Raw genomic sequence first — 20,946 nt, forward strand, 5'->3', positions numbered from 1 at the left:
ACCCAGCTGTCAGACACAAAGTAGGGCAGCTCTCAGAAGGCTCTCAGTTGCATGTAAGAAGTGAACTATGGTTCCTTATTTCTCTCTCTCTCCATCTCCAGTATTCAGCATCAAGGATTGGCAAAATGTGTAGGACTCGGAAATAGGGATTCCACGACTGCATGAAGACTTGTTGATGATATGATAGACTCAATGATAGACAGCTCACTAGACGTACAGCAGTAGAGGTGATTCCAGTACACATGTACATATACTCTAATTAATAGCAATTAATTTCCCTAATCCTTGCCATAGGCTTGTAGATTATTAGGCTCCAAAATGACAAGCTAACTACACATTTAGGACAAACTATGGCAGAAAAGGAGTAATACAGCGCCTTAGCTAATGTTTTTGCATGCTGTACTCTAAAATGCTGCATAAAAATTGGCCAACTGCTGGAACGTTAAATTATATCAGTACTTCAAATCAAGTAAAAGAAAAAAAGTCAAGCATACATTACATTACTTTCTGGTTTACAGTTTCCACAATCATCCTTTATTTAATTTATCACCACCATGTCTGTTCTGCTTCTTCCTTTCCTCCGTTTCTCATTTCCTCTTTCTCTCTTGACTTCCTGAAAAGTAACTCCTTTTGCTGTACACTGCCCATTGGAAGTTTCAGAAAGTTCCTACATTTTGAGTTTAATATTTACAGGACTATGTGATTAGAATTTGGAGGGTGATGTGGGCAGGCCTTATCTGTCCTGAAGCTATGCCTCTGTACAAAAAGACTGGTGATCTTGATCATGACATTATAATTCATGAGATTACTTTTAGAAACTTCATCCGTCATATGGCCATGACAATTCATCATCATTCTGGAACTGGGAAACATTGTGGGTATGTTCCAGGTACTTTTGGTTAGGAATAAAACATGACATGACGTGCTATTATAGGAACATAATCAATGACATGTTTGTGTGGTGCAGCCCAACTTACTGTTGCCACCCCAAATATGATTAACATCCTGAATTTTTTATTCTTCTTATACCACAGCAATTTTCCAACCATCACAATTAATTTATTAAAGAATAATAAGTCATATTTTTAATTATAATTATAATTACATTTAATGTTGTAGAACATTCTTGTTCCTATTATCACTTACATTAGCCAGCCTCCATATTCTCCAGGTAATAAGACCAAAAAAAAAAAAAAAAAACAGACAAAAAAAAAAAAAAAAAAAAAAAAAAAAAAACAGACGTCATGTTAAAGCATAGGAAGTTCTCTGGCCTGAAAGCATTCATGGAAGAATGCTTACTGACATTGGAGACTCCTTCCATAAATATTAAATAAACATCTCCTTAGAGAAAGCTTTAACAATTAGGTATCTTTGTTACATAACTACAGTTTTTAAAATCCATTTATTGTTTTAATTAGATCATGTAGAGTGTCCGCCATACAAGTCCCAGCGAATGAGTTGCTCCTATAGAAAAGATAACATCATTAACCCTAAATCTGTAATATAAGTCATAGCTGATACTATTTTCAGGGCTACTGTTACGGAAAATTAAAAAACACTTTAAGTAAACTGACCAATCAGATTCAAAATTCAGAAACACTGCAGTATAAGAAGACTTAGATAATAGGGGGAGCTCTGTCTAATTTCTGATTAGTACTTGCATCAGAAGCACTTATATTTTCAGTGTCTTGTTTAAAGCAATGAAAAAAGAATCAATATTGTGATCATATTGCAGTTTACAAAAATAATCCATCCTTGTTACCATATTGTTGTATATAAGAACTGAATAGGTACTTGCACATGAATTAAGCAGTGAGCAGTGAGAGAATCCAACCAGTCAGCCTTTGAGCTTGAGCTGTGGCATATGTAGAGCATCTGGTCACTGGTGCTGGCAGTCAATGTGTGTGTGTGTGTGTGTGTGTGTGTGTGTGTGTGTTTGTGTTTGTGTGTGCACACATTCAGTCTGGCCCACTGAACAGCTTCTGCATCTCTCCATTGAACATTTTCAATTCATGCACTCACAGATGCATGTGTGTACACAAAGCATGACACACTGTACATACACTCAGCTGTCAGTTTATTAGGTATACCTTTCATGTATCTAGCTCAGTGAAAATTTTATCAGGTATACCAGCACTTTGTTGGTATACGTTTAGAGATAGATGTCCATGTGTTGCTGAGCACATTCCAGCCTCTCATCCATCAGTGGAAAGGGACAAGCAAGCGCCACCATAAATCAGATATTATTTAGATGGTGGACCATTCTCAGCAAGGGCTGCCATTGGGGTTGTTGGACTACCTATCAGAAGGTTGTGAGTTCAAATCCCAGCATGTCACTGCTGGGCCCTTGATCAAGGCCCTTAACCCTCAGCTTCTGAGTTGTATAAATAAGATAAATGGAAGTTGCTCTGGATAAGGGTGTTGGTCAAATGTCATAAATCTTTCTCAGCCCAGCAGTATCACTTTTTTATCATTGAGTTATTGTTTATTTACGAAGAAATATAATCTTCTTAATATGACAAGATATTAATTAATTCATTAATTCATTCATCCATTCATCTTCAGTAACCGCTTTATCATGGTCAGGGTCACGGGGAATCCTGACTAGCCAGGTCATTGCACCCGCATACATTTTTACAATTCATATTGTAAAAAATATTCCATTTAACCTTCCTTGTTTTTTATTTTATTTTATTTTCATTGTCTCCATGATTTTAAAAAATGGTTTTCTAGTTGTTGTTCTTCTTCGTGAGAAGCAGTCTGATATACAGTACATTACTCCAGCAGACTCGTTATGCAAAGATTCGTCTGGCTTTCTTCCTCTCTACATGTACATATGTCTCCTGCATCTACCTGAGCACAAGCCCACTGAGTAATGATAAGATATTGAGCACATTAAATCTTCCCCGCAGCCCTAGATACAGAGATTGTATTGGATGGCGCAGCCGCACGTGCGCTGTTCTTATTGGTCATCGCGATCAGACAGAAGCGAACCGGATGGACTTACAAACAGATTGCTGTGGCACGCGGCCTGAAACAGATTTTCTGTTCACGTTAGAGTACGATACTGCGCGCGCGCACACACACACACACACACACACACACACACACAGAGAGAGAAAGAGGGAGAGAGAGAGAGAGCTAACCTTGAGGAATGGAAGTTTGAGTTGTGGCAGGTAAATTATTCTCCCTAGCGTTTTGGAAAAACACAATTTAATTTGTGTGATAATGTTATTTAAGAAATATATTTTATATTAATTCATGGTATAATAATACAGTACTGCTATAACTTTTTTTTTTTTAGAACATTATCATTTGTTATCAACAAAACTCAGTTGTGGCTAATAAATGTGACTCCCATATACAATTAAAGGTTTAACTAAACTAATTATATACCAGACTCATTATTAGCCTGTGTAAATGCAAAATACTGTAGCCTTACTGAGCAAACAGTTTAAGTTATTTGGCAAAAACTGTGCCAATCCAGGCTCACATTATGTTTTCTGTTTTCACTGGTTGCCAGGCTTAACCAAATCTTATTGTTTTTTGTCCCCTTGACTTGATCTGATTTCCAAGAAGGTTGAACAATAGCAATGTAGCCGCAACTATCAACAATACTGTCCCCCCCACAGAAATTCATTCATTCATTCATTCATCTTCAGTAACCACTTTATCCTGGTCAGGGCTGTAGTGGATCCTGACCCTATCCCGGGTACACTAGTTGCATGGCAGGAATTAACCCTGGAAAGGATGCAAGTGAAACACAGGGTACCATCCACAGACATTCACTCCTAGGTTTTAGCCAGTCCACCTACTGGCATGTTTTTGGGCGGTGGGAGGAAACCAGAGAAAACCAATGAGGACACAGGGAGAACAGGCAAAGAAGCTCTATACAGACAGTAACCTGAGATCAGGCTTGAACTGAGGAATCTGGAGCTGTGACAAGTCATCGCAACTCATTGCACCACTGTGACACCTTTTTTTTTCAGAAATACACTTAATAAAACAAATAAAATGGTTGCATTGTTAAAATTTTGATTATCACCCAACCTGATTATAAATGTAATCTTCGAATTTAGTTGCTTGTAAGAAACATAACTTGGGGGGTTAGGCTGTCTAAAATAGCTTTATAATGAATCTAGTCTATCATTGGGTGCACTGGTTCCTTTGTTCATCTTATGCTTAATCAAAGATTTTTTAATACACACATCTCCTTGACTGAGTCAAAATCTACTTCTGCTGCTAGAAAAACCTAATTTGCTTACACCTGCCCTACTGACTCTCTTCCTCTCAGGGAAATTGCATGCTTGACTTCAGATGGCTGTGTACTGGACGATTCTGCCATTTTGCAAGCCCAAGGGAGCACTCCAGCCTCTGAATCAGCACAATGGCATGGTTTTTGACACTTAGAAGTAATATCAGTTTTCTTTTTCTTTAAATGAACCTACAGATAACACCACCCATTGCAGCAAGTGAAGTCTAAATATTGTTGGTGCTTGTTTGTTGATGTACTATAGAAACTAATCACATCTCATCAATCAAGACTGACAATGAAATGGTCAGCTGTTTGATTGATGCTTTCCTCTGTCACACCTACAAGATAAACATTCGGTGCTGCTATCAAAGATATGAACTGCAAAATATTTGCGATCTCTCACCAAAGTTATTTCATATCAGCTAAGCAACTGTGAACATAAAAATGAAATACATCTCACTGAAGCTTCACTATGTGTAGATGAAAACTATTTCTTGTTCAACACCTTGAAGTGAAGGTTTAATGAGTTACATACCTAAAGTATATTTAGTAATATTTAGTTTTTTTAATAAGAACACTACATGACTTCTTCGTAAACATGATGGCAAACGGGAAGCCTGACCCCTGAAGCTAAAAAGCAACAAACATTGCTAGCATTGTATGAGTATTTTTAAGTGGTGAGGTATTAAGTACCTATGAGGAAATTATTACAACCATATTCAGAATGCCTTTAGACTTTTACAAACTCATTCTAATAAGTTATAAGTTATCATTTTTATAGTAATAGTTCATTCACAGGGACATGTATGGCAGACAATCAACATAATCTAAGTAGCCTAATAATAAACAAATTTTTTTTTTGTATAATTGTATAATCCGTGCTGAGTTATTGCTTTGTAACAGTCAGAAAGTTTTTAGCCATGGGAAAATCTTCAGGACTGAAGAGAACCACATTCTGGTTCAAAATGCAGCATTCAAAATGCAGCATTTTTCTTAATAAAAAAAAAAAAAAAAACCTGCAGTCTTAAGACTTTCCTGTGGTGGAAAATCTTTTAAAGCTCTGACACTGGAGACTCCTTCCATAAATGTATAAACAGTAAATAAACAAACATCTCCTCACAGGAAGCTTCACCATAGCAATTATTTTTCATTTTTCTTTGTTAAAGAACATTACTATCCATTTATTTTTAGCCTAGCCCAATTATTAGTGCTATCCAAGTCCCTGTGAATGTGTTAATATAAACCTCATTTGAAGTACAGATGGAACTACAGTGAGAGCTGCTGTTACAGAAAATTAGATTTGCAATTCAGATGTGAGAATTCTACAGCGCTGTGTTATAAAAGGAACTAACTTATCGTGTGGAAGTTCCACACATTAAATGTACCATAACTATAAATGGTTAAAAAGTTCATATAAATTTGAATTGTTGGCAAATTGCTGTTGTGTATAAGAGGAATAAAAGACTTTCGGATGTGCTGTTATATGAAAATAGTCAAGTTTGGGGTGATAACTTCATGCTGGGACACGTCACACTGCCCCATCATTGATTATTTTTCCTATGATACCATACCAAAAGGGTTTTACTCCTTATATACGCAGATAAAATGATAACAGATAGTACACTGTATGGCCAAAAGTTTGTGGGCACCTGACCATCACACCCGTATGTGCACCTTCCTCAAACTGCCACAAAGTTGGAAGCACACAATTGTAAAGAATGTCTTTGTAACATCACAGTTTCCCTTCACTGGAACTAAGAGGGCCAAACATGTTCCAGCATGAAAATATCTCTGTGTCCAAAGTGAGCTCCATGAAGACATGGTTTATCAGGATCAGAGTGGAAGAACTCGAGTGTCCTACACAGAGCCCTGACCTCAACCCTACTAAACACCCTTGTGATGAACTGGAATGCCGACTGCGCCCCAGGCCTCCTCGTCTGACATCGGTGCCTGACCTCACTAATGCTGTGGCTGAATGAGCACAGATCCTCACAGCAATGCTCCAAAATCTAGTGGAAAGCCTTCCCAGAAGTGTGGAGGTTGTTATAGCAGTAAAGGGGGGGGACTAAATCTGGAATGGGATGTTCAAAAAATCACATATGGGTGTGATGGTCAGGTGTCCACAAACATTTAGCCATACAGTGGAGACAGCATATGAAAGATGTGAAATAAGTCAGTATACATGCACTGAAGAGACATAATGTCAGTTATGACACTTGTAATCATTGGAAATTGGGCATCTGTGCTGTAGTTTGGAAAGTAACATACATGTGTGTGTATGTATAAATATCTAACAGGAGGTTTTGTTGCTAGACCAGGACGGCCCTTAACTATGATCATTGACTTTGTTTCTCTCTTTTTTTCTATTTAAAGATTTTTAAAATGTTTATCTAATATACTATTTTCTGCAAAAGCATCAAGTGCTCTCCAAAGCAAACCACAAACCAAAACTATTGGCAGAAACTAAGAGCCAGATGGTAGCATTACATTCAGCTTCAGCAAACGAGGTTCTTAGCAGCCTGGAAGATGGCACAGGATGGCACAGAATGAGACACTGGGAATCGAACAGTGTGCCTCTATCCAAGTCATTAATTACAGCTGGCCAGCCTGTACACGTCTCATGTTTTCTGTTCATTAGTGGCTTTCATTCCATCTATACTACACTATACTATACTACACTATACTATACATTCATTGTGCATTTTTATTTTATTAGATCAAAACAACTTTTAACATTTCACCACCATTTTGTAGATAGTTCTTTTTTTATGTCAACCTGAAACAGTTATAATTTTCACAAAGCAGCAACACATTCATAGACATGTTTCCATTAATGTGACTCATCTACAATACAACAACTGCAGCGGCACTGAAATGTGGTTAGAAGGATGTTGTGATGTTTTAATTCATTTTTATTATCATCATTATTATTATTGTTATTTTTCTCGTGTGCATCCGCTACATGACTCACATTTACGATATCAGGAGAGACAGCTAAAAGTAAAAAAAAGACAGAAAGAGGAAATTATGGTCCGTGAGTGAATGCCTTACAGAAATGCAGTTTTCTGAAGAACTGATAAACACTGTTTTTTTTTTTTTTAAACATCTCACTGTATAATGTGACAGAAAAAGCACAAAAGGAAAGGCCATTGTAAGAACAACAAACAGATTTACAATGTGATCTTTGATTTTTGCCACGACAAAACACCGGACAGCGAGTGTTAAGCTAACAGTGGTGTTTCTGTCCTTTTTGTCTTTCCACTTCATTGTTTAATAAAACCCAAACACAAGAATTGCATGTCACTATAGCATCAGTTTATGGTTCACCATTTTGGAGTCGCATACTTCAGCAAGGAAAAAACAAATATAGATGAAAAAAAAAATCATAATAAATTTAAACAATCCAATATAAAGTAATAAATAGAAAATAATAATCAGATTGAATTCTAGTCATTTCTTGTTCCTATGAATACATAACATCTACAGTTTTTTTTAAGTTAATAAAGTCAAGCTACGGTATATAAATACATCACCAGCATGCACAATATTGTATTATCGAGAATATTGGAGCAGTAATCATCTTACACTGAGAAACAGTATAATAGGCAAGTGCATTTTTTTGAAAATTAAAAAAGTAAACAAAAAAAATGAAGAAAAGAATACCACAAACCTCAAAGCTGCTTTAAGATCATCTCCCGTTTTGACATTGCCAGTGCTCTGTCTCTAATTGTACTTTCAGTCCATGGACAAAGAAAAAACAGCCAATGGTTCCAGTTGATTCCATTCAGTGTATCGCGACATGGATCCAAGTGATTAAGGATTGCTTTAGAGAATTAAAATTTTCAGGATTAAAGCGCAGGGATTTTTTTTTTTCCTATATTACTTTGCTAAGACAGATTAGGGTAATGCGTTTTTAGGGAAATATCATTACAAGTTAGGTTTTATATAGAGTATGTTGTGGTTTATGGTACTATATTGTAATGATTTTGAATAAAACCTATGTTTTTATAGTGTGGGTCACCCTTGACACCCTAAATGTCCAAACTATATCAATAATAATAATAATGATAATAAGAACAGTTTTCACTGAAAGGACAACAATTTGTCTTAGCTATCAATGGAAATAGCATTGTATTTAATGGGTGGGAAAACTGGACTTGGTTACTGTATACCTAAACTACTGTTCCTTGATCATAGACCTGCAGCCTGTAACCACAGTGATGTTTCGATTATTGTGGAGCGTTTTGAATCGCCATGTCGGCTGTAAAGAAATGGCTGACTGACTGTTGAGCGCACATCAGTATCCACAAATATGTTTAATACAGACAAAAAAAAACATCCTTTCACACTCTCTGGAGCCTGTTTGCAAACTCTTACTTTTGCGAGGCTATGACATTCAAGTTTTTTACTCCATGTACTATTTTTTGTCTTTTTTTTTTTTTTTCTTGCTCAAGCTTTAACATGTCTTCCCCTGACAGTTCCTAAACCCTTACTCCATACTTATAATAAGCAGCTTGACATCACGTTTCACTACAAGAACAGTCCCTACGCCAGTGTTTGGGGTGTATTTCAACCCTAGTCATCTTGTTCTTACTGACTTACTGACAAGCTTTACTTCCTCAAAGTATTGTTTTGGCAAATGTTGCAGAGGCAACTGAAGAAGAGGGGATTTTTGCCTTTATTATGATGATTTTAATTTAAACCACATTTTTAATTGGAGGCATACCTCTTGTTAAACTTCTATTCAGATTTTTTGTCAATATTATATTTATCCATTTAATTTTCAGAAAATCAAAGAGAACTGCAGTTGCGGTTGTACCATCAGTGAACATGGCTGCCAGCATTCCACCAGGCCCCCCTTTTCGTAAAATGTTTTCACTTATGCTTTTATTTTTATTTTTATTTTTCTTTTATTTTGTGAGCACGCGTGTTTTCTTGTGTGTTACGGCTAGGAAACGGGTAATTCTTGAGGGTCTTCTCCTCTTCTGCCTCTCCATCTCTCTCTCCTTCTCTCTTTGTTTTTAATTGTTGCCCTCGCCGCCTTCGTCGTCCTGCTGGTCGCTTGTCCAGAGTGTCAAGTTGTCTCGCAGCAGCTGCATGATGAGGGTTGAGTCTTTGTAGGAGTCCTCGTTGAGCGTGTCCAGCTCGGCGATGGCGTCGTCGAAAGCCGTCTTGGCCAGATGGCATGCCTGCTCAGGTGCGTTCTGGATCTCGTAGTAGAACACGGAGTAGTTGAGTGCCAGGCCGAGACGGATGGGGTGCGTGGGCTGCATGTGCTCCTTGCTGATCTCATGTGCCTCGCTGTATGCCTTCTCAGACGACTCAACTACTGCAGCACGCTTCTCACCGGTAGCTACTTCAGCCAGGTAGCGGTAGTAGTCACCCTTCATCTTCAGGTAGAAGACCTTACTCTCATGCTGTGCCTCGCTGCAGTTCTTGATCAAGAAGTTGTCAAGCAGGTTGAGCACATCTTGACAAACGGCCTCCAGTTCCTTCTCGATCTTCTCACGATAGGCACGCACCATCTCAATCTTCTTCTCATTGCCATCGGCTGAAGTCTTCTGCTCAATGCTGGAGACAACACGCCATGATGAGCGCCGTGCACCTACCACGTTCTTGTAGGCCACCGAGAGCAGGTTGCGCTCTTCATTGGACAGTGCCTCATTCAGCTCTGTCACCTGTAGAACAAAAAAACGAGAGACGGTGTTTCAGATAGGCTTTAGATCGTCCTAAAACATATGTTATACATACTTTATGTATTTTACCCATCTGGTTTTCTCCAATGATTTTAATTAGAACAGTTTTCATTCCTTACTGCTATTCAAAAATCAGGTAATAGCTAATTATAGCCAATAGTTCTTGCATTACTACTGGATGGTAATGTTAGAATGTTCCAGAGAACAGACTTCATATGTTAGTTTTAATCACCACTGGCAAAGAACTTGAGTTAATAAAAATTTGCATGACTATACAAATACATGCACAATTACAGTATATATTATATGAAGATTATATGATGTTTTGCTTTCAGAATTTTTTTTTTAACCCTCCTTTGAGTTAGTCTTCAGTAAACCATTAGGTTAACCATTCCTAGACTGCATTTATTATTTGCAACTTTAGCATTAATTATTTCTTTCAAGTGATATTATTTGCAAAAAAGAGCACATTGCATGTGTTCTTCCTCCAACTCACTATTTTTTGCTGAGAGAAATAATTTTTGTGTAGAGAATTCTTATCTTTAAAGTTACCCTGAGTTTGGGACAAATCCCAAAGAAACACTAACCTCACTTCACCCCATGATGCAGTGTCTGAGCTGTGCAGGCAATGCTAAAGCATTAGGGTCGTCTCCTGTGTAATCTCCTGTGCCTCTGCTCTGACAACTTATGAAAAAATGGAGACAACAATTGTCTGACCTTATACACTGACCTGAGAGCAATTTTGTCCTTACTTGTTTAATGCAAAGTATAAGAATTAAACATAGTACACACTGTTCCTGGATCAGATTAAAATCACATGAAGGAAGAGAGGGGAATGAAGGGATAAACTGAGTCATTGTGAATGAAGCTGTTTTTTTTTTTTTTTTTTTGCATAGAGCCTGGGCAGTATTTATGGATGAATGCTACTAATAACTTTTGCTGCAAGGATTTGTGAAGTGGATATTTATAGACACAATGGCTTTGTATTGTGTATACTGCTGGAGACTTGTTCCATGGTTAGGTCACATCTGATACTATACTTTCCAAATAACGTGAATAGTATTCTGTATTTTGATATTGTAGCTTAAATATATATTTGATACATAAAATTGGAAATATTAAAAACTATATTTTGACAATATTTGACAGTAGTTTCTATCTAGTTGTTTCCAGAAGCCAGGCTGAAGCCAGGCTGAGCAACTTAAAAAATATTGTTAAAAATAATGCCACATTTGCAATGATAGATACAACGATAAGGTGTGAGCTTAATGATTATGCCTCTTCTTATTAATCTTAATATCTTATTAATCCAAATAAATCTAATTATCATCTTATATTTTCCTACTTCTTATGCCTAAAGTTTCTTCTTGTTATTTGAGCCAAATATAATCAATCCATTTATTTTAGCCCAGATATTTTGTTCAATGCCTGGTGATTTGTTAGCAGCTGATCTAGCAGTGCTTATTTAGTCTCGGGGCCCGTATTATGGTTTGTTCTGGCTGGTTTCTGAAATGAAGTTGTTGCCATATGAGTCACCTCATGACCATTGTTTCAATGTGTGAATCAGCAAGGATGTGGAACTATGTACACGTGAACACAACATTTAATTTAAGACGAAGGATTGGGAAAGACCCAAAAGTGATGCTTGTGTATCGGTCAGTCATGATTAACTACCACTACTGTGTTAGTGATTTCTTGTGCTGTATTTCAAGCAGGAGGATCGGTCGCTGTGACGATAGCCATCTCCTGTGCTGCATTTAGGAAAAGCTTGACAGCTTGATATATTAGTTATTTCTGAAACTAATATGCAGAATGGCATGTGATAAGCTCTCATCACCAAAAAGAGGCAAATGACTTGCTGCTCTTTGCCTTCTCACTGTTTTATCTTTCTCTCGACGATTATCAACAGCAAGAGAATAACACTTTCAGTCCAGTGTTACGGCCTTGAAACTTTCGTTTATGTTGCACAGACTACATCATAAAGAAGTCAGTCAGAACACACTAATCCCTAATCACTATTTTGCTTTTACCAGAGCCGATAAAGTAAAGGCAACTCCAGAATTATTCACACTTCATGAAAATAAGCAACACGTAATATATAAAATATGATTTTTTAAAAAATGCACAATTAATGATATTTTGAGCTTCAACATATGGAGGTCACTTGTAACAAGGTTAGACCAGTAATCCAGGCAATGCAATGAAGCCCCAATGCATGTTTCCAGTTCTTGTCAAATTTTAAACTCTTCCAGAATTTTTTTTAAACGTTTTTATTAATTGTGCTTATTAGTAACTATAGCACCACTTGAATTTTTTGATATCCAGTTTCATAACCATACCTTCTTTTGAGTTGAAAGGTCTTTAGTTTTGCCCATGGTGTTATGATAAAGGGATTTTACATGTGTGCAACCTCATTTTTATACCTCAGGAACAAATAAAAGGCAACAAGAAGACCTAGAGACTTAAAGATTGTTTGCATGTAAAATAATCTTTAGGGGTGTTATTAAAACTATATGCATGTGTTTATAGAGAAAATTCTGTTAATTAAAATGCATTTTTTTAGTTAAAGGAAAATAAGTTTTCTCAAAATTGTTTGAAATGAAAATTTGATTCATTGTGTACAATGTTTCTGCAATCATTCTGCCCTTTTTAAGGGTGCCAGTAATTCTGGAGTTCACTGCACACCTGCAGTATTTCACACTTCTGAGTATGACATACTGATTGTGTGACCTACCAATGGCGAAAAAAAAAATGCCTAAATCGTGTTCCATTAACGAAGATGGATAAAAATGGATCTATAATACAACAGAGCAAGAAAATTAGCAGGTAACAACAAATTCTCTAACAGAACAAACCTGTTATATTTTCTACAAATTTACATGACCTAAGGACAAAGGCTCACAGTGACATGCTGAAGGTCGTTAGTCTAAAATTTAAAATACAATTTACCACAATTACCAATCATCAACAAGGTGTCTTAGCAAAACAGCAGGCACACCACATCACCCTTTGCCTATTTCTTAGACTCACATATGTCTCCTTTCTTATTCAGACTGCAAATGTAAGCATAGAGCACTATATCACACATAATCTTCAGTTTCCATAGAAACAAGGCGATTGTCTTTGTTTGGCTGCAGAGGACTCTCTCTGCTGCAGCCCTGGATACACTGACAGTGCATTTGCAGCGATGCACAGTGTGTGTGAGTGGGTGATGGTATATGCATGTGTAACAGTAGTGAAATGTGTATGTCCATACAGTGCAGAAAGAGTAAAAGCACCAATTATATGTGTGGGTAAGTGAGATACGGCAAGTGCTTTTGCATATGTGATTTTGTGCGCGTGCGTGTATGAGAGCACAGGGCACAAGTGCAGTAGTGAGTGTGTGGGTGTGCAGTGTGGGGGCTGGGCACGAAGCCGAGGCTGCAGCTAGCCTGCTTGCTCATAGCAGCAGCTGTGCATGTTGGAAAAGATTATCCTTTACTCCATCAACCAGTTTGCACCAGCTATAGCTGCATGACATTTGCTCTTCCTCAGCTTTTCCTATATTTTAAAGGAATAATTAACCAAAGATTGTGTAAATTAGCTTTTTCGCTTAGCTACGTCATATGTAGTCCAGCAGCCACAACATGTTTGATGTGAAGTGTTTGCACCGGAGCTATGAGCATAACGTATCTAATCTCCCCCAAGGAATGGAGGTCTATCTTACCCAAAATACATACCAAAAATTTATATACTTGCTCCCAGGCTTGCCATCATGGTAGGACAAGTGGGGCATTTCATCCCCAGGACTATTTGCCCACATGTTAAAAAACAGGCCGCCCTATCATGTGACAGCACTTGACTGTTTATTCTGATATATTACAGTAAGTCTTACTGTGTCCTTAACCAAATTGGCAGGTCTGCGTGGCAAGTAAAGAATGGATGCTGTTATCTACGGACGTTTTTGTGTAAGAAAGACTACTTTTGGCTAAGAAAGACTACATTTCTCGTTAGATACTCAGCCTCACAGCCGGTGCAACACTAAGAAGCTAGCATCAGTCACCAAACATGTCAAATCTGCTTGACTACATCATGTTACTTGATTTTATCACTAAACGTTTCTGCTTCTTACCAGTTAAGTTCATTGCTTTGAAAAGAAGGAGCCATGGCATGTCTTTTTGCTTCACTGTGTTTTTAAGATAAGAGAACAAGTATACCTGAAATTTTAACCTAGTTCAACCGGCCCATCTGTTATTTCAAGAGCTTAATTTAACATATTAAGCAATATGTTGAGTAAAGGACTTTAATAACAAGTAAAGAACCTGGATATTGCTATTTCAGTATTTTAGCTACAACTGCAAACTGTAAACTTGTTGAAGAAAAATGTAATTTAGCCTAACATGCTTTGGGCATCATGTGACCGTTTCCAATGTAAGCCATAAAATGGCTGCAAGTGCACTCCTTTAAAGAAAGGCATAAATGTCGAATTTGAACAGAAACTGGAGGCACAGACTCACATAGTCAGAAGCGTTTCACAACCAGTGTTGCGACATACTGCATGGATAAAGCAGTGCACTGTCTATGAACTCTTTAAAGTCATTCTAAGATTTTTTTACGCCTAATCTTTTGCTCATTAAATGAGCAAGCATTGGACTTTGGACGTTGATTGTGTGTTTTGCCAGACTGAGAGGTTGTTAAAGCAAAAAGGTGAGAAAGAAGGAAATAGCTGTAGATAAGGGAAGAAAGAAGAATAAAGAATTCTATGTAAAAAAAAAAAAAAAAAAAGGGACCAGTGTAGATTGTTTAGGTGGCACCCTCATCAGTTGACTTTTTGTCTGTGCTTTCTCCCTCAACCTCTTAGAAAATTTCCACCTTTTCCCAAGAACTCAAGGATGGGCTGATTAGTTTAATCCTGTCCAGGGAGCTTACTGTGATTTTATAAGCATATAATGTCCTTTGTGTTAGAAAATTATTGCTGCTACAGATCACATTAAGTCGTCTTGGTATGTGTATCCAGAGACATTTTAAACACTTCAGGCAATCATGGTATGATAGATGATTTGGAAGATTACAAATTCTTGCAAATTCTATCTTCACTGGAAGCCCATGAGCAAGAAAAAAAGAAAGTCAATAAGAAAAAGAAAGTGCAATCCCACAGGCCGTTTAAACTGGCTTTTTAATATCAGCTACAGCAAGTATCCATAATACCACCCAAACAGGGCAATATAAGCTTCATTCATCACTGAGTAGCATTAATCACCATTAATTAACCCTTACCTACCATCCACTGTCTATAATATATCTTCATTTAAAAAGTGAATCAAGGAGTGTCAGGGCAATAACTACTGAATAAAGCAATAAGGCAGTATTGTGCTCTTTTTGATCTGTGTTTGCTGAAACTAGCGATAACAGAATCAATAAAGCTTTGTTCGTAAAGCTTTATCTCTGACAGTAACGGTAGTACGTATGGAGTCTCATTAGATTTTTCCTTAGATTAAGACTGTGGAAATATTCACAAGAAAGTCATTTTGCCATAGAGTGAAAATGAATAGGATAGTTGGTATAGTGGTAGTTGTATGTGTTGGAAGACAGAATGGACACTTAATTCCTTTCCTATCTCTCTCAACTCAACATAGAAATAGGTGAAAATTTATACGTGTGGTGTTCTTTCGCTATCAAGCATATTTGTGATTCCCTGCAATTACACCTTGCATTAACATGCATTCTGTATCTGGATATTAAGCTCTGGATAACCATCAATTCGGTGTATATCCTGTATATGTATGTATTTTTTATGCACTGTGGTTGTATCTTATTTCTTCTGGTACTATACAAATATGCTAGCTAGAAATGTAGAGTGTGTAAAGTCAGTATGACAGGAGCAGGATGAAAGGGGTCATCTTCAACAGGTACCTGCTCGAATGCAACACTTTGCAGAAAAAGTGAATTTTGCACGATTGTTTTGCTATGGTTGTTTTGAATGATTTGATATTGTATTTTAAAAAACAAGGACTGTTCGGCTGATGCAGTTACACTGTACAAATTGCATTTACACCGCCAAATGTGTTCTAGTGGGTTTTTATCACATTCTGATCACAGTGCATGCTGTGTGTACACATATTTTTCCCCCAAATGTGATCAAATTATATCTGACTATGATCGGATCGCCTAAATACGCATTTGTAAATGGGTACTATCTGTCTATACATTGATTTATCTGTCTCAATGTCTATATTTGGTCCTTCTCTTTGTGTTCTAATCTCTCTCTCTCTCCTTGAAGGATTCAGCCATCTTTTCTCTAGGGTGGTATATATGCTGTCACATTTCGACAGTGGATGGGGCACAAAAATACGTGACAAGAGAATGGATGGATAATAGAAGGATAGGGAAATAAATGAATCTTGTATGAAGTAGCTCATTGTTATATAACCATTAAGCGACTGCTACACCAAAAAGCAATGCGTAAAGGTGGACAAGATTTGCACTATTCTGCAGTAGTGATGGTAAGAAAACATTTGGTACACACTTTAATCCCACACAGCAGTACATTTTACAGTTTGCTAATTGCAATGTAGAATAATTTTTTTCCTCAAATCGACTGAGTAACAATACATGGTGGTGGGTTGCTATGGGCAACATGACATCATGACAATGAGTTGCCTTGTTGATGGGAGACTGAATGTTACACATCTTTAGGTTGATTTAGATGGATTGATGGATTGGATCAGCACAATTTATTTATTTGTACTTTACAAGAAATATAAAAGCATGTATGCTTTTCATTAAAAGAACAAATATTCTAAAAACTGCGTATGTAATAAGCCTTGAGATTTGATTGCATTTATAATTTCAGTTCAAAACTGTGTCCCTATGCTCGGGACAGGCAATTAAATCTGTCAATCTGAAGACACCCGGGAATTTTCTGGATTCATTATTCACTATTCATTTCATGCCTGGGAGGTGGGGACTGCAATTTCCTGTAATCATTAATGCCTTGATTTTTTGAGGGAGATAATATTTTTAATTTGCTGGATAAATATAATTGACCTCTGGTACACAAAACTAAATTGGTCTGCTACCACAACAAGGTGCATACGTGATCCCTAGATAAATAAAAGAATAAAAACCTGATTTGACCCATTTTATGGAAAGCAATGTCCTTGCCTTTTTAAACACCAATTTCAATGTGTTAAATAAATGATTCATATTCAAAATATTCACACTGAAATTGATGCAGAAGCATCAGTCACCTGTAACAGTAGTAGTAATTTGGTCATTACTTTGTAATTTTTTAAAGCCTGTTCCATCACTCTGATTAATTTATTACATCGAGATTAGGATTGTGCCATTTTACTGAGTAACCATGGGAGCGGATTATGATGGTTTATTAGGTCAGGGAGAAATGAGGGATTCTCGATTAAAAAGCGGGTGTGGTTTCAGACAAATCCTGCTGACTCTCTGTCGCTGATGAACCCTTTTGATGGATCTAAGATTGAAACTCTCACTGAAACCTCGATATCAAGTGGACATCAGACATCCCCTTTTGTTCAAACAGCCATTTTGCTTTTATTGGGTGTTTGAATCTTGAGTCTTGGAAATGTCCTGATATACTCCTACCAGCTCTGAAAATGGTGGTACTGACAGCAGGTGAATATCTAAAGACACAGCTTAATACTTATATGATTAATCAACCAATCTGTAAACCTTTAAAAGGTTAAAGTAGATGACATTAATCTGTATATAAATGATCTAACCACAGCCCAACAGATCAGATGATGCCCCAGAGAGCAGCATGATTCGTCATGTTCCCTTAGTTCCCTTAGTCATAACCCAAAGATAAGACACACTGGGCAATGCCTCCTGCCCTCCCCTAAGTAAAGACACAATCGAACCATGACAGAGCATTTTTCATCAGCGGATGGCTTCCCGTCCTGTTCGGTCCCTAATGGACCAATGCTCTTTCCGCTCAAGAGCGCCGGCAGTGAGAGATTCATCAGCCTGGGGCAAGACCTCAGCATTCTCTGATATAGCCCATAAAGCAATACTTGCAATAATCAGGATCTACATCAAAGTTTGATTAAAAAAAAAGGTTTGGGATTTGTGTATACGATGGATACAATTGAAATCTAAATCTAGAATGTTCTTCACTATGCTAAATGTTAGATTTTTCCCCATTAGAATGTCATTATAATGACAAAATTATAAATATATTGCTAAATATATTGCTATATTGATAAATTATTATAATAATAAAATATAGCACGATGAGTTCTTGCCTCTGGGTAATAGTTAAATATAAGGTCGGCTCTAGAAACTTTATATTCAGGTTTTTAGAGATGAGACAGCAAAAAACAGGCGCAACAGCACATTAATGGTTACCACCTAATTATGCATTTGCAGAATATCTGATTTGTTGCTTGGTGAAAAATAAATGACGACATAATCCGAACTGATCCACTGACAGATTACTGCACTAAATAATAACGGCACATACTACTGCTCTTCTACTATTGTACTGCTGGTTTCCTGATTAGAGTAAAACTCCATAATAATGATTTAAATCGACATGAGCTACATATGATTCATTAAGTCTGCACAGGAGCATAGGAGTAACTGACCTCTCAGAGACGTGATCTGAGATCAGACTGTCCTGCAACCTTTATCTCAAGTGTGACAGCTTCCACCTTGTGCCACTCATGTGGCCAGCTGCCATAGATCTTATGGGGTGGGTGATGCCATTATAAGGGTGTAGCCTCCAACATGCGTAAATATTACATGTTTTAAATACAATGCTTCACTGTAATGTCTGATCATTTATAATAATATTAAATAGTAAAAACGTATGCATGTTAAGATATTGCCTCAGTGTGGCGTGGTGGCATTACGAAGACTTCTAATGAATATGCCATAACACATATGCCGTAATACACATTTGTGCTTTGATTAGTTGTAGCTGTTTCCGGGTGAGGGTTGATGGATTACACGAAATGGTGCAGTACGGACTCTGCACCTTGGCACGCGCTGCGACACGCCTAGTGGGAGAAAACCTGCACACGCCTGGGGGGGGGATTGGAGGGGGGGGGGGGGGGTGAGCTGCCGTCGCCATATCGGGCTGTGGGGTCGCGATAATCGTTTTAACCGTTACAACGACATGATTGTACAATTCAGAACACCCACATTCACCATAGTGATTTATCAATCAGCCATGAAAACGCGTCGCGCGCTGTTAGTGTGTCGTTATGCGCCTTCAGACAGACACAAAGCCAAGCGACGTGGGGCAACGCCGCATCCTGCACTACGATGAATCTGGCTTATAATATGGCTTATAACGGATTCTCCCTGCTGTCACAAAGCAACATCAGAACAAGCACACCCCAGTCTATCACTGTCTTTCCATTTTGGCACGCGCGTAATGCCGTTTTTCTGAAATAAACCACTACAAGTGAACGAATTCGCACGTTTCTTTGTTCGTCGTTTTCTTCTTGCGCTACATCATTTGATTTGTCCTACATTAGAACCGAGGCACGTTGTAACGACGCATGTTACAGAACGGTTATAACAGGCTTTAATTTGTGCTATATGATTTTTGGAGCTCGGTCCTTCTATGGCCATGGTCCGTTGTGCACAGGGATGTGGCAAAAGGCACCGCCCCAAAATCAAACACACCGCACTCGATCACGACAGACACACCGCCCCAGCCATTCCATAGCGATAAAATATAGATATTTTATGTCAAGCCCGAGGCATAAATTCAGTGTGGAAGACATTCAGGAGTTGGTTTTGTAAAAGGCAAACGCGAATGCGGTGTGTCATGTTCGGACCGGTCATTTTAACTGGCTCCATTCAAAGGGCTTCGTCCCTCACAAAAATAAAACTGCTCTAAAAATAATTTATGCAATTATGTGTCAATAGTGTGACATTTCTGGATATTAGTTTGAGAAATCAGCTGCATGTTCAGGCACACAGGCGTCTGTTACTCGCCAGTGATTAACGATAAAGAACAGGCGGAACATGATCCGCGCGTAAAACGCAATGCTCTCAGTCATGTATCAGTCAGTGATCAAAGCATTTCGGTTCTCCAACTTACCGATTTCATGGCAGCTGCCATATCGTCATATCTCTCAGCCTGTTCAGCCAACCTGGCTTTCTGAACCAGCTGCTCGCGGTCCACCATTTTGGCTTTAAATGAGTGTCTCGGTTAGAAGACGTTAGTTGACGGGTGATTTTTTTAAAGAGTGAATATGATGCGGTGTGGAAAGCGCCGCGCTCCTTCTCGCCGCTGCAGCTGCTCCGTGCTTTCTGCGCGTGCCGACAGGACGCCCCTCCCCCTCCTTACGCTTTCTCCCGATTGCGTCATCACAGAACAAATGGGGCGTGGTCCTGTTTGGTGAGGTAACAATCCTTATATGGGCAAGTGGGCGTGCGCGGTATGGGCATTCGGCGAATCGATGTTAAGCTTAAAATTAGGAGCTGGGAGTATAGGGAAATGTAGTATGAACCTTTTGACAGTCCTTTTAAAACATACGTACCCTAAAAATCGCTAAAATCTTAACTGTAGGCAATGTTTAAACATTATAGACTGTAGTGTATAAGATACAGTTTATGGTAAATGTGCAGAGTCCTATTCACTTATTCCCTACAAACTGCAAAGTACATTATGGGAGCTTTTCATCCCCTAGGCTACATCACTTAGACATCACATAATGCAGAGCATTGTGGGATTTCAGCACAGACTATTCCACCCCATGTGTTCAAGCATGGTTTATGAAACGGCAAAACTCCCTAACTAGTGCGCTATATAGCACGTAGGGTGTGGTTATGTATATATAGATGCTGTATGCATGCGTATATAAAGGAAATGTCAAGATATTCTTTTCTGAACGAAAGTGACGTTCAATACACTAGCAGACTAACCTGCTGTACATTTTGGTTTATTGCATTGCAGTGGGAATGCTGGGAGATCTGGTCTCTCTGCTGTCTCCTTCCCTGCCTCTTTCTGTCTAGTCCACACCCTTC

The 20,946-nt window shown here is 38.1% G+C and overlaps 1 protein-coding gene across 1 annotated transcript; it reads right to left on the bottom strand.

The window, feature by feature from the left end:
* Positions 1–7,130: 7,130 nt before the first annotated feature.
* Positions 7,131–20,259, bottom strand: ywhag1 (3-monooxygenase/tryptophan 5-monooxygenase activation protein, gamma polypeptide 1). The gene is made up of 2 exons (XM_026922026.3): positions 20,018–20,259; positions 7,131–9,933 (listed from the first exon to the last, which is right to left on the bottom strand). The coding sequence occupies exons 1-2, from the start codon at positions 20,102–20,104 to the stop codon at positions 9,277–9,279; spliced, it is 744 nt and encodes a 247-aa protein (XP_026777827.1). The 5' UTR covers positions 20,105–20,259; the 3' UTR covers positions 7,131–9,276.
* Positions 20,260–20,946: the final 687 nt, after the last annotated feature.

Source organism: Pangasianodon hypophthalmus, chromosome 27, assembly GCF_027358585.1.
Source record: "Pangasianodon hypophthalmus isolate fPanHyp1 chromosome 27, fPanHyp1.pri, whole genome shotgun sequence".
Taxonomy (NCBI): Eukaryota; Metazoa; Chordata; class Actinopteri; order Siluriformes; family Pangasiidae; genus Pangasianodon; species Pangasianodon hypophthalmus.